Source organism: Oncorhynchus clarkii, chromosome 21, assembly GCF_045791955.1.
Source record: "Oncorhynchus clarkii lewisi isolate Uvic-CL-2024 chromosome 21, UVic_Ocla_1.0, whole genome shotgun sequence".
Classification (NCBI taxonomy): domain Eukaryota; kingdom Metazoa; phylum Chordata; class Actinopteri; order Salmoniformes; family Salmonidae; genus Oncorhynchus; species Oncorhynchus clarkii.
The window spans coordinates 16,194,690-16,208,864 of record NC_092167.1 but is presented as its reverse complement, the minus strand read 5'-3'; the positions used below and the strand labels follow the sequence as shown (position 1 = coordinate 16,208,864).

General features: G+C 46.0%; 1 protein-coding gene across 1 annotated transcript in view; it reads right to left on the bottom strand.

Moving 5' to 3' along the window:
- Nucleotides 1–14,175, bottom strand: part of LOC139378654 (cadherin-like and PC-esterase domain-containing protein 1) — a 70,265-nt gene that overhangs the window by 54,805 nt on the left and 1,285 nt on the right. Inside the window, exon 2 of the mRNA XM_071121026.1 lies at nucleotides 3,100–3,277. Coding sequence (XP_070977127.1) covers nucleotides 3,100–3,277 — 178 coding nt within the window. The remainder of the gene's footprint in view (nucleotides 1–3,099; nucleotides 3,278–14,175) is intronic.

Below are 14,175 nucleotides of genomic sequence, written 5' to 3'. Positions count from 1 at the left end.
CGACATTGTTGCCGATGATGTCTGGTGAGGACCTGCCTTACAACAGGCCTACAAGCCCTCAGTCCAGCCTCTCTCAGCTTTTTGTGGACAGTCTGAGCATTGATGGAGGAATTGTGCATTCCTGGTGTAACTTGGGCAGTTATTGTTGCCATCCTGTACCTGTCCCGCAGGTGTGATGTTCGGATGTACAGATCCTGTGCAGGTGTTGTTACACGTGGTCTGCCACTGCGATGATGATCGGCTGTCCGTCCCTTCTCTCTGTAGCGCTGTCTTAGGCGTCTCACAGTACTGACTTTGTAATTTATTGCCCCGGCCACATCTGCAGTCCTCATGCCTCCTTGCAGCATGCCTAAGGCACGTTCACGCAGATGAGCAGGAACCCTGGGCTTCTTTCTGTTGATGTTTTTCAGTCAGTAGAAAGGCCTCTTTAGTGTCCTACGTTTTCATAACTGTGACCTTAATTGCTTACCATCTATAAGATTTTAGTGTCTTAACGATTGTTCCCCAGGTGCATGTTCATTAATTGTTTATTGTTCATTGAACAAGCATGGGAAACAGTGTTTAGACACTTTACAATGAAGATAGGTGAAGTTATTTGGATTTTTACGAATTATCTTTGAAAGACAGGGTCCTGAAAAAGGGACGTTTCTTTTTTTGCTGAGTTTACTAAGTGTACGTTGTGTAGTAAGCTGTTAGTAGCCCATGTGCCTAACTCTAATAATTTGCTCCTTTTTCCCCTCATAACTTAGCCTACTGTTCTGACTTGCTGGTGCACATTTAGTCTATAGCCTGTTTTAGAAAAATGTCATAATCGAATATTGTAAGAGCTTTCATTGTCTGCTTATATGTTCCCTTTATTTACCCTACGGTTCTAGTTTGCCCCACCAAGATGTACATGCTAAAATCACCACTGCCAATAGAATGTCAACTTTTGGACTATGGGGGAAAGTAGATTGACATCGGCTAGTGCTTTTGCTGTTCGTTACTCATCTTGTTGGCTGACGAAAAGTAAATGTGGACACTTCTAACATTTTCAATATGCGCCTCGGAATTTGATAAGAAGGACGCTGCATCCCCAATATGTCGGTCTTCACTTGTAGCCTACTTTGGTGCTGCGATGCCTGTGAGAAGGATCCGTTCACGGGCATTGACTAATAAGAATTCAGATATCTGAGAGAGCACGTGAGTGAGGTGCTTCGGAGTAGGCTACGGTGATTGGCAGCCGGGAGAAGGGAATTATAATTATTATATTCAGCCCAAGGGCACAACGGCCAAATTGGTCTCAAGGGATACATTTTCTTAGAGGGCATTACTGCCTAACAAGGGGGCATCGACAGCCATGGCTGCCGGTGCCATCAGAGAATTTGAGCCCTGACACACAAGCACGCACAGTCTGCTGGGAGACTGAAAAGGCCCTCAGAGAAAACAACAACAGTAACTGTAAATGCCAATCTCTGTCTCTCTGTTTGGGTTGGCTTGAGTAAACAGGAAATGATTGGCTCCCTCTAATCTGATGCATTCGAGCCAATAAGAGACTAACACAATTAGGGCTCATCAAATTAAAGATCTCGACTCTTTCTTCCAGGAACCCTACCCTTTCATTCCAGTACACTCCAGTTTTTAGGCCCTGATGTAGATCAGACAAATCCATTATATGGGAGACAAGGATGACATTTTCTGTCACACACGTAGCATACCTTGGCAATGACACAGGCAGTGTCCCAATACTGTTAAATGGCTCAATTCCTTGTGTCCTCCACAAGCAAAGGCCACCCCTGCTAATGATACAGGCATTTCCCAATACTCTTAAACATTCCCCATTCCTTGTCTCCTCTTTCCATCATAAATACGCACACGCGCAAGGACTGAATATTACGCTTTTACGGGACACTTTTAGGACACAGTCCTAAAGACATCTACCAGGCCCATGCTATTCAGTTTCTGGGCTGGTAAAGTCATTAAGGGTGTTGCTGTTTACCTAACGACTTGCTGGGTTCTTTGATCAGGGTGACCAGAGCCCCAGTGTGGTCTACAGGCTGACCTGTCAATCATCACACTGATGGGGTGAGTGACAGCTGGGCGTTCTGACACACAAAGCCTGACCCCTGCGACCTGGCGATACTTTCCTCTTGATAGTAAACCCCAGAAGACACACACACACACACACAGGGACATAACACACATACTTAGAGGCACATGCACACATACCTGTCTGCACACACACACAAACACATAAGTAATCCTTGGGACTAGTCTTACTAGTGGAGCCGTAATTTATGACCCTGAATGACAAGGGTAGTTTAAACATCTGGTCTCCTATAAGTGTCCCTCTCTATCGCTCTCTCCCCCTCTTCCTTCCAGCTGAACTAGCCACATGGTATTTCTATGCTGAGCTCCAAGGATTTTCCAGTAGCGTCCTTCACTGGGTCACTGGAATACCATTCTCATTTTCCTACTCCATACACACTCACACAGCCTGGGCCAGACAGAGGGAGAGATTACAGAAAAAGTAATAAAATAAGACAATTCATCTGTCTTTTTCTGCAATCCATCAATCTTATTTTGTCTGACTGGGATGGGTGTGTACAGTCGAAGGCGGTGTGGGGAGAAGGGGAGCGGGGGGGGTGGTGAGCCCTAAAAAGGACAGTAAAGGACAGTAAACCCAGCAGGGGGTGCAGACCAGGCTCTCTAGCTGTTAACCCTTTAACCTCTTCCCACCCACATGCCTGGCCAGAGCAGCAGGCCTCTCTCACACACACACACCTCTGTTAACCCTGCTCTAATGCCTGTGTCTGTACGTCATGAGTGACTGGAATACGGCTGTCACTTGCCTGAGGACAAATAGCTAGTGAATGAAGCCATTGTGTGTATACTTCCTTTCTCCTCACTTGACGAGGTGAAGCACATGTACATGGAACAAGTGAATAATGGATTGTTGGTGTATGTGTGCAGGAACAGACTGTACCGTACAATATATTATTTATCTATCAGCTTCTACCTCTCTGGGACCCTTTCCACCCATTTCTTGCCTCTCATCCCCCTCCCTCCCTCCCTCCCTCCCTCCCTCCCTCCCTCCCTCCCTCCCTCCCTCCATCTCACCGTTGTCGTGTCTCAAGGCAGTGTTGGTCTCGGCGTATCGGGACAGGCTGACCTCGTAGCCTCGCTGCTCCAGGATCCGCTGGAACAGCTGGACCTCTGTATCCGCGGCTACGTGCTGACCCGTCAACACGATGGCCCGCGTGACCCGCCCGGCCCGGTTCTGATTGGACCCCTTGACCTGAGGAAGAGGGGGGAGAGAGGGGTGTTCAATATCGACATATAGAGAGGTCACTCCAACAACCAACAGCATTGCTGTATATTTATATGCAATACAGACAGTACATGATGCCAAAAGTGACCATTTCCTGGCAGTTCATATGGAACTATTTCTCATTTTAATCCTATTTGTATTTACATTTTTTATCAAACCTTTATTTAACTAGGCAAGTCAGTTAAGAACAAATTCTTATTTACAATGACGGCCTACCTCGGCTAAACCCAGACGACGCTGGGCCAAATGTGCGCCGCCCTATGGGACTCCCAATCACGGCCGGTTGTGATACAGCCTGGAATCGAACCAGGGTCTGTAGTGACGCCTCTAGCACGGAGATGCAGTGCCTTAGACGCTGCGCCACTTGGGATCCAGAATGTATTACCGGCACTTAAACAATGCCCCCATAAACGATTGAAAAGGGCATCAAAACAGTGAACAGAACAACCCTAGAGCACTAGGGAGTAGAGCCTGAGCCAAACAAGCTTAAACCCTTAGCGAGTGAGAGAGAAACCAGTTGTGAATGATTAGGCTGACAGAGACATATGAAAGCTATGTAGCTGCTCAGCTCACTCTGTTTACACAACTCTGGGCTGGATAAGCTGGATAAGGATAGCAGCAGGATCAAACTGTGATGGCTGGGGCAGAGGTGAAGGTAGGGAGGGGAGGGGAGATGGAGGGTAGGAGAGAGAGAGAAAAAGTTAATCTCCTTTGGTAAGGAGAGGGAGGGCAGTTTTTACTATATCATTTCTGAAGTAGAGGGACTTTTCTTTCAGAACTGTTCGCCCCTCCCTCTCCGTTGCCTGCTCATTCATTTGTCTCTCTATCAGTCTCTCTCTTATCCCTTTCTCCTTTTCCTTTGAATCTCGCTCTCCGGTCTTTCTGTCTCCCCTCTCTCTCTCTCTCTTACCTTTCTCCCTTTAAATCACTCTCTCCAGTCTTTCTCTCTCCATACCATTCCTCTCCAGTCTCTCTATATTCTCTCTTTCGTTCCTCTCGTTCTCCCGAGGCCTATGGTGGCGTGGCCTGTAAACGTTTCCATCTGGGAGCTGCAGGCCACATCAGAGGGAACGTCACAAGACCCCCATAACTACAACAAGTTTCTCTACCCTCCCATCCCCCTCCAACCAGCTCCACAGAATCCTTTCCACCCTCTAATACACCCACAGCCCCGTTCTCTCTCCAACTTCCAATATTTACACTCCACCTTTCCATCCTCTCTTCCCCCAGATACTAATCTCAAACATGCAAATATTCCACAGTGCTCATCCTGCTGCCTCCCTGCCTGCCAATCCGCCATGGCCCAGTTCAAACACAAACATAATTATTTCATTAGGAGATTCCCCAAATTGGGATCCTAGGCCTAGAACTCTTTTTGTGTTCTTTAATGTTTCTTCCTCTCCCTCGTTCCCTTTCTCCCTGAGTAATAACAAATACACTCCATCACCCCTTCCTCCTCCTCTCTTCTTCCTCCAGCAAGGAAGGAGCGAGTTTACAGTTGGCCCATAACACAGAGTGAAATATTAGAATAGTATTACTTTAATAAGCGGGGAATCGAATCAAGGTGTTTATACAACAGAGGCAATCCTCTGAACAGGGCACCTTTAATATAATCTGCAGCCGAGAGGGACTCATATTAAACACACTCATAAACAGTTTATTTGGCAGAGTGAGGGAGAACCACTGCTGGGGAAATTATGTTTGTATTGATTAAACTGTTTTGGTATACACAGCACGAGCTCAGGTTTACCGAGGAGATTGCTTCCACTTTTTCATTTGGTAACTGATTTGATGAGCAAAGAAGTTTGTATCAATACTGCATAATGTGTTGTGTTGTGTGTTGTGTTGTGAATACAGCCGATTTATGATGTATTCATGTTAACTTTACCAATGGTTAACAAACTATTTACTAATGGTTTATAATGAGTTTACAAGCAGCCCTTAAAATTAAGAGTTCTCCATGTTTTCTAAAATGACCTCATCTGCCAGTGCTGACATCACCAACGAGAAAAAAAATACGGACCCCGCTCCTCGTCCCCATGACGACCCTGTGATGGACAGTGGAGCCCCTCTAGCTGTCAGAGGGGCAGTAGCATTGAGTATACAGTATCTGGTATGTGTTCTGCTGATACTGAATCCCAGTATCCCACATTTAGTCGTATATTAATAGACCTGCTATCGTTAACAGTCCTGGCTGACTGGGCCAGACCTATGATTCTTCCCAACAGGTCACGCTCTCTGGTCCTTCCACCCCATGGCAACACTCTGGCCATAGCTGCGGGAAGTTAAAAAAAAAAATCAGAATTTAAAAAATGTGGCACCAAAATGTACAGCAACCCCTCCCTGAAACTACTTCTAGTGGCTATGCCCCTGACACTCCCCTTGCAACCACTCTGATGCTAGCAGACATATGGTTACGGTAAACATCTTCACCTTAACCCGTCGTTCCAGTCCAGATGATGAAGACCCATACACACAGTACGTGAACATAATACCTAACCAATTGTGACACTAAACTTGACCCCAAACCACAAGACGTCAACATCATCCCCAAATACATTACTCAATAGAGTTTACTGGCTTGAATATGACGTACAGCCAAGTTATGCCCCACATTCTCTGCCACCCCTGCTGAAATATGAAAGCAACAGAGTGATGTGATGTCACAGCAGTGTTTTTGGATGGTCACATGTGAACTGGGTGGTGCTCTGCTCTGGGTTGGTTTCCAGACACAGTTCTCTACAGTTTCTACAACACACCATTTCTAAGCAAAACAAGACAGATGTATCACTTTAACCCCAACCTTCTACCACAATAGTAACTACACTGACACTGTTAATAAATATGGGGAAAGACAGCTTTCAATGGACTGAGAGTACTACAATCTTTGAGTGACTCACATGATCTCAGCAGCCCATACAGATCAAAGTGTTTCCATACGACAGTGAAAAGTCATAAATCTCCCCTGGGTTCCCTTCACATATCACATCCAGTGTGTGATAGTTAGTCCTCTGAGGTGGGTCTGTTAACCGTGCCCTGTATTGACCATATTTCCCTCCATCCGTGGAGAGACGGAGGAATGCAGAGGGTTAATGGGCCTTGCACTCGTTTAGAAGGAAAATACATGTTTGAAAGTTTAGCTGTCTGGGGACAGGGAGGAGAGAGCGAGGGAGAGAGGGAGAGATTGCGAATTAGGGGACAGGAGGGTGAGCCAAAAGGAGAAAGGCCTGTTTGTGTGAGACTGCAGGGGAGTCTAGAGAGGCCGGGGCTGGCTGTATAAGCCCTGGTTCTGGACCTGTCTATGTGTTAGTATTCATCTGGCTCTGTAGGGCCTGTTTGGTCATGCACTACCATGCTGCTTCTCTCCTTGGTTACTGGTGAAGAATCTGCCATGGAGGCTTTTCTTCTGTGCTCTACTTCTCTCTTTTATTTTCACAGTCATTCTCTCCCTGCCTCCATTTCTCATCCCTCACTCTTTTCTTCCTCCACTCCCTCTGACCCTCTCAAAATATCCATCTGAGCCCTTCATCGCCCCATCTTTCTGGCTCTCTTTCCCACTCTCTCCTTCCATCCCTAACCTTCTCTCTCGGTGACAGGATGTGGCTTAGTCTTACCACTGGCTCCATGGGTAGAGTTCAGTGTGTCTGAGAGGCCCAGGGTTATAAATACTCCCATCTCAGCCATGCACACAGAGAGAGACAGCGAAACAGATATACAGCCCACTGGCAATGTATAGACACCCATTCCATGACTCATATCAACCAGTCACATCCAAGGCCAAACACCCATATTGAGGGGGTCTGCAAAACGCATATCGCCCTATCCCATATAAGTCGCATTAAGTACATCGAGTAAGACATCTTGTTCTAAGTTGAGAACAGTCAAAACAAAACAGAAAGTCATCATTCAATCACAAAAAATGTGAATTTTACATACGCAAATATGTAGTTGAACCTCACAGAAAGCTAATGCACACATCAGACAGGTGGGGCGAGCTGTCTAAAATAATCTCCAGACTTCCAAGTATTTGTCTCCATCCTTCCTCGGTACAATAATATGGCACAGGTGTCTCCATCCTTCCTCAGTAGAGTAATATGGCACAGGTGTCTCCATCCTTCCTCAGTAGAGTAATATGGTGCAGGTGTCTCCATCCTTCCTCAGTACAGTAATATGGTGCAGGTGTCTCCATCCTTCCTCAGTACAGTAATATGGTGCAGGTGTCTCCATCCTTCCTCAGTACAGTAATATGGTGCAGGTGTCTCCATCCTTCCTCAGTAGAGTAATATGGCACAGGTGTCTCCATCCTTCCTCAGTACAGTAATATGGTGCAGGTGTCTCCATCCTTCCTCAGTACAGTAATATGGTGCAGGTGTCTCCATCCTTCCTCAGTACAGTAATATGGTGCAGGTGTCTCCATCCTTCCTCAGTACAGTAATATGGTGCAGGTGTCTCCATCCTTCCTCAGTACAGTAATATGGTGCAGGTGTCTCCGTCCTTCCTCAGTACAGTAATATGGTGCAGGTGTCTCCGTCCTTCCTCAGTACAGTAATATGGTGCAGGTGTCTCCGTCCTTCCTCAGTACAGTAATATGGTGCAGGTGTCTCCATCCTTCCTCAGTACAGTAATATGGTGCAGGTGTCTCCATCCTTCCTCAGTAGAGTAATATGGTGCAGGTGTCTCCATCCTTCCTCAGTACAGTAATATGGTGCAGGTGTCTCCATCCTTCCTCAGTACAGTAATATGGTGCAGGTGTCTCCATCCTTCCTCAGTACAGTAATATGTTGCAGGTGTCTCCATCCTTCCTCAGTACAGTAATATGGTGCAGGTGTCTCCATCCTTCCTCAGTACAGTAATATGGTGCAGGTGTCTCCATCCTTCCTCAGTACAGTAATATGGTGCAGGTGCCTCCATCCTTCCTCAGTACAGTAATATGGTGCAGGTGCCTCCTAGTCTTCTATCAGTATCATCAACTGAAGAGATTCCTTCATATGCTACCACTTCTTTGCTGCTAGCAGTTCATTCAATTTAGATTACTGGTCATTTAGAAAAGGATACCAAGTAGAGGACTATTTTTTTATTTATTTTTATTTCACCTTTATTTAACCAGGTAGGCTAGTTGAGAATAAGTTCTCATTTGCAACTGCGACCTGGCCAAGATAAAGCGTAGCAATTCGACACATACAACAACACAGAGTTACACATGGAATAAACAAAACATACAGTCAATAATACAGTAGAAAAAAATAAAACAAAGTCTATATACAGTGAGTGCAAATGAGGTAAGTTAAGGAAATAAATAGGCCAGGGTAGCCTAGTGGTTAGAGCGTTGGACTAGTAACCGAAAGGTTGCAAGTTCGAATCCCCGAGCTGACAAGGTACAAATCTGTCGTTCTGCCCCTGAACAGGCAGTTAACCCACTGTTCCTAGGCTGTCATTGAAAATAAGAATTTGTTCTTAACTGACTTGCCTAGTTAAATAAAGGTAAAATAAAAATGGTGGCAAAGTAATTACAATATAGCAATTAAACACTGGAATGGTAGATCGGCAGAAGATGAATGTGCAGGTAGAGATACTGGGGTGCAAAATAAATAAATAAATACCAGTATGAGGTAGGTAGATAGATGGGCTGTTTACAGATAGGCTAAGTACAAGGTGCAGTGTTCTGTAAAATGCTCTGACAGCTGGTGCTTAAAGCTAGTGAGGGAGATGTGAGTCTCCAGCTTCAGAATTTTTGCAATTTGTTCCAGTCATGGGCAGCAGAGAACTGGAAGGAAAGACGACCAAAGGAGGAATTGGCTTTGGGGGTGAGATATACCTGCTGGAGCGCGTGCTACGAGTGGGTGCTGCTATGGTGACCAGTGAGCTGAGATAAGGCGGGGCTTTACCTAGCAGAGACTTGTAGATAACCTGTAGCCAGTGGGTTTGGCGACGAGTGTGAAGCGAGGGCCAACCAACGAGAGCGTACAGGTCGCAATGGTGCGTAGTGTATGGGGCTTTGGAGACAAAACGGATGGCACTGTGATAGACTGCATCCAGTTTGTTGAGTAGAGTGTTGGAGGCTATTTTATAGATGACATCACCGAAGTCGAGGATTGGTAGGATGGTCAGTTTTACGAGGGTATGTTTGGCATCATGAGTGAAGGATGCTTTGTTGCGATATAGGAAGCCGATTCTAAATTTAATTTTGGATTGGAGATGCTTAATGTGAGTCTGGAAGGAGAGTTTACAGTCTAACCAGACACCCAGGTATTTGTAGTTGTCCACGTATTCTAAGTCAGAGTCGTCCAGAGTAGTGATGCTGGACGGGCGAGCAGGTGCGGGCAGCGATCGATTGAAAAGCATGCATTTAGTTTTACTTGCGTTTAAGAGCAGTTGGAGGCCACGGAAGGAGAGTTGTATGGCATTGAAGCTCGTCTGGAGGTTAGTTAACACAGTGTCCAAGGGGGGGGGCAGAAGTATACAGAATGGTGTCGTCTGCGTAGAGGTGGATCAGAGAATCACCAGCAGCAAGAGCAACATCATTGATGTATACAGAAAAGAGAGTCGGCCCGAGAATTGAACCCTGTGGCACACCCATAGAGACTGTCAGAGATCCAGACAACATGCCCTCCGATTTGACACACTGAACTCTATCAGAGAAGTAGTTGGTAAACCAAGCGAGGCAATCATTTGAGAAACCAAGGATGTCGAGTGTGCCAATAAGAATGTTGTGATTGACAGAGTCGAAAGCCTTGGCCAGGTCGATGAATACGGCTGCACAGTAATGTCTCTTATCGAAATTAACAGTATTGGGACCCAGCCATTAGAGTACACCAGGGGAGGCTCCTCAGAGGAGGAAGGACCATCCTCCTCAGTGAATTTCATAAAATGTTTAATTGTTAAACACTTAAAGTTATTTTAGGTAAAACTATACTAAATATAATCACTTTACCAAATAATGTATTAAAACACTATTTAGCAATGAAGGTCTACAGTAGCCTCAACAGCACTCATTAGGGTAGCACCACGGTGTAGCCGGAGGACAGCTAGCTTCTGTCCTCCTCTTGGTACATTAACTTCAATACAAAACCTTGGAGGCTCATGGTTCTCATCCCCTTCTATAGACTTACACAATAATTGTGACAACTTCCAGAGGACGTCATACAACCTATCAGAGCTGTTGCAACATGAACTGACATGTTGTCCACCCAATCAAAGAGTCAGATAATTAATCTAGTACTGAAAGCATAAACTACAGCTAGCGAGCCATGCAGTATATAAAATGTGGTGAGTCGTTGACTCAAAGAGAGAGAAAGACCATCATTGAACAGTTTTGAACAAATTAATTTCCTCCAAAATGAAGGAGAAGCAAGAGAGAAATAGAGAGATTGTCATTTAAAAAAATAAAAACTTTAAGTTTCACTTACTTAGTTAGCAAATGCAGCTAGCTAGTTTAGCCAGCACAAACTCATTGTTCAAATAGGGGGATGCTATGTTAGTTAGCTGGTTATGACCATTCAACACAACACTGGAACTCTTCCAAGTCAACATAAGCTTTTGGTTTTACTAATTTATTGCCATCGGGGCCTGCCGGTGTAAGTGCTAAACTGTTTACTGACTGTACACTGTACACTGTACACGTTAGTTATATTAGCTATGTTGACTATGAAGTTAATATGGTGACAACGATGTAGGTTATGTGTAGACGTTATGATTTGGAAAGTTTTTCTCGCCTGGTCACATACAGCTGATGTGTTGTGCATTGAAGTCCACAAGCGAAGGGACAAGGTGAGAGGAAGAGAGTGCATAGATGCGAGAAGGAAAACAACATGGCTGCTATGAATGATCAGGGGTGTATTCATTTCCTGCCGATTCTGTTGAAAATACATTTCTTAAAAGGAAGCAAATGAAACCAAATGGGGATAAACATACCTGAATTTTTCCAATAGAAACTTTCAATTGCAACTGTTGGAGTAATGGTTACACACTATATCAGCTAGATGCAGGCAAGAGCGTGCAAGGCGGTATTGAATGTGTCACTGTCTGTGCACCTATGTTGTAAACTTTCATTAATAGGCTCCCTTATGATGTGTGTAGGAAAATGTTAGTATCATGTAGTAGCCTAAACCTATTGCTGTTACATTGAACTAGGTGAATGGAATATGAATGTAAGTCATCCCAATATGTTGTAATAGAAATAAGGCCATGCTCATGAAAAAAAATGTGTCATCTTAAACAGCACTGACCACCACTGGAGTACACACATGGGCAGATCTACCATCCCAGCACCCTAACTGACTCCCTGACCCTACCATCCCAGCACCCTAACTGACTCCCTGACCCTACCTCCAGAGCACCCTAACTGACTCCCTGACCCTACCATCCCAGCACCCTAACTGACTCCCTGACCCTACCTCCCCAGAACCCTGACTGACTCCCTGACCCTACCATCCCAGCACCCTAACTGACTCCCTGACCCTACCATCCCAGCACCCTAACTGACTCCCTGACCCTACCTCCCCAGCACCCTAACTGACTCCCTGACCCTACCATCCCAGCACCCTAATTGACTCCCTGACCCTACCATCCCAGCACCCTAATTGACTCCCTGACCCTACCTCCCCAGCACCCTAACTGACTCCCTGACCCTACCTCCCCAACACCCTAACTGACTCCCTGACCCTACCTCCCCAACACCCTAACTGACTCTCTGACCCTACCTCCCCAGCACCCTAACTGACTCCCTGACCCTACCTCCCCAGCACCCTAACTGACTCCCTGACCCTACCTCCCCAGCACCCTAACTGTCTCCTTGACCCTATCCAAGATCTTCTCCCCTGCACCCTAACTGACTACCTGACCCTACCTCCAGAGCACCCTAACTGACTCCCTGACCATACCTCCCCAGCACCCTAACTGACTCCCTGACCCTACCTCCAGAGCACCCTAACTGACTCCCTGACCCTACCTCCAGAGCACCCTAACTGACTCCCTGACCCTACCTCCCCAGCACCCTAACTGACTCCCTGACCCTACCTCCCCAGCACCCTAACTGTCTCCCTGACCCTATCCAAGATCTTCTCCCCTGCACCCTAACTGACTCCCTGACCCTACCTCCAGAGCACCCTAACTAACTCCCTGACCCTACCTCCCCAGCACCCTAACTGACTCCCTGACCCTACCTCCAGAGCACCCTAACTGACTCCTGACTCAGCGTCAAAGCAACAAACAAGCTTCCAGATCTATCTGGCAGGGGTTCCACTCTGAACACCACGAAACATGCTCCACACATATGTGGAGTTTGAACGCCGCTCTGATGGGATTACAGCGTGTATGTGTGTGCGAGTGAGGCTGTGTTCCATGCTTTTCTGATCCATGGTCCAGTCTCCTGCCTCCTGCCCTGGGACTGAATGGGTCTGTCAGGGTGTGGAAGAGACTCAAAGGGGATAAAGAGCTGGAGGATCACATTCCGTAACTCTGTTCTAACACTTCCTACTGCCGGAGCACTCATGCCGCTAGCACCTGGGAAAGCCTGGGACAGCCATACACAGGTGCTAACTGCATACACACGCACATGGACACACACTCACACACACATTGCCAACCTTTACACAAACACCCTTGCTAAAACGCCTCCTCCCTAACAACTCTCCAGCAATTCAAATCACCATCCCCCCCCCCCCCCCCCCCCCCCCCCCCCCCCCCCCCCCGCAGTCACACTCAATGGCAACTATGAAAGACTCCTTTGAGCATATCATGAAAGGAGAAATAAGGGCAATGTAATGGCTCAGACTTCAAACTTCTGATTCACAATAAGTCCAACATTCAGAACTTTTAGAGTTGGGTTTCTGGAACACAGAGTTGCACTCAACAGCTAAACTGAGGCAGCGTGTTTGTGGTAGATAACAAATTCGGCTGTGACAGCTCGCTTTCTCCCTGTCAACCACATAGTCAAGACCAACAGACTGCCTCTCCCTCCCTCTCTCAACACCATCCCTCCTCCCTCCTCCCCTTGTGTATTTATTCTCTCCCTTCCTCTCCAAGGGGCCAAGACAACCAGAGAGAAGGACAAGTATGGCCTAATAAAATAACTGTTCCAGGAACACTTTCCTAATTTAACCCACAATGGTAAAGGTTAGAAGTGGGTAAGTAGAGCTAGAATCAGTTGTTAGAGGTAGATGGTAAACAGAGAGCTGTGTAGTGATCTGCGGTACTAGCAGCTGGTCTGCGATCTATGGAAGCATCACTCTTGTGAGAATACAACACACACTTCCTGAAAGACTGAAAAGCAAACGCAGTAACAGTGGGATTACCAGAATACTCTCACAATTACAGAGCAGTCAAACAAGGCTCTAATGGTGAAGGCAATTGCCACATTTGAGGCAGCTGGGTATAAATACATTTAAATCCCTCATCTTCGGTTTACCTCAGATTATGTCGGCTGTCATTTTATGGACATGAGAGCTGTAACATGATGGTTTATCCGACTTGATTAATGGCCAAACTTTTAGGCTACATCTTCAGAAAACAATCACTTAAAATAACCCAGGAACTTAATATGCAACCTTGTTTTGAAAGGTTCATACAGGTGTCAATCATCTGTGTGGCGCAAAGAGCGCTTCTAGAGCACGTGTCAAGCTGAGCCTCGAGCCGCTAGCTCGCTCATCTAAATACCTCAACACTAACATCTATTTAAAAAAAAACGGTTCACTACTCTTAAACATTTGACGTTACTTGACAACTTAATTAAAATAGGCTCAACCTGTTAGTTATATAGTCTAAACCAAGGAGTCAGCATCCAATAATGTTGTTGTGAGACTGGAAGCTAAGGTTGTTGTTGCTCATTAAAGTTAATTAAACTCAGACGGTGTTTTGCGCCCAAAGAC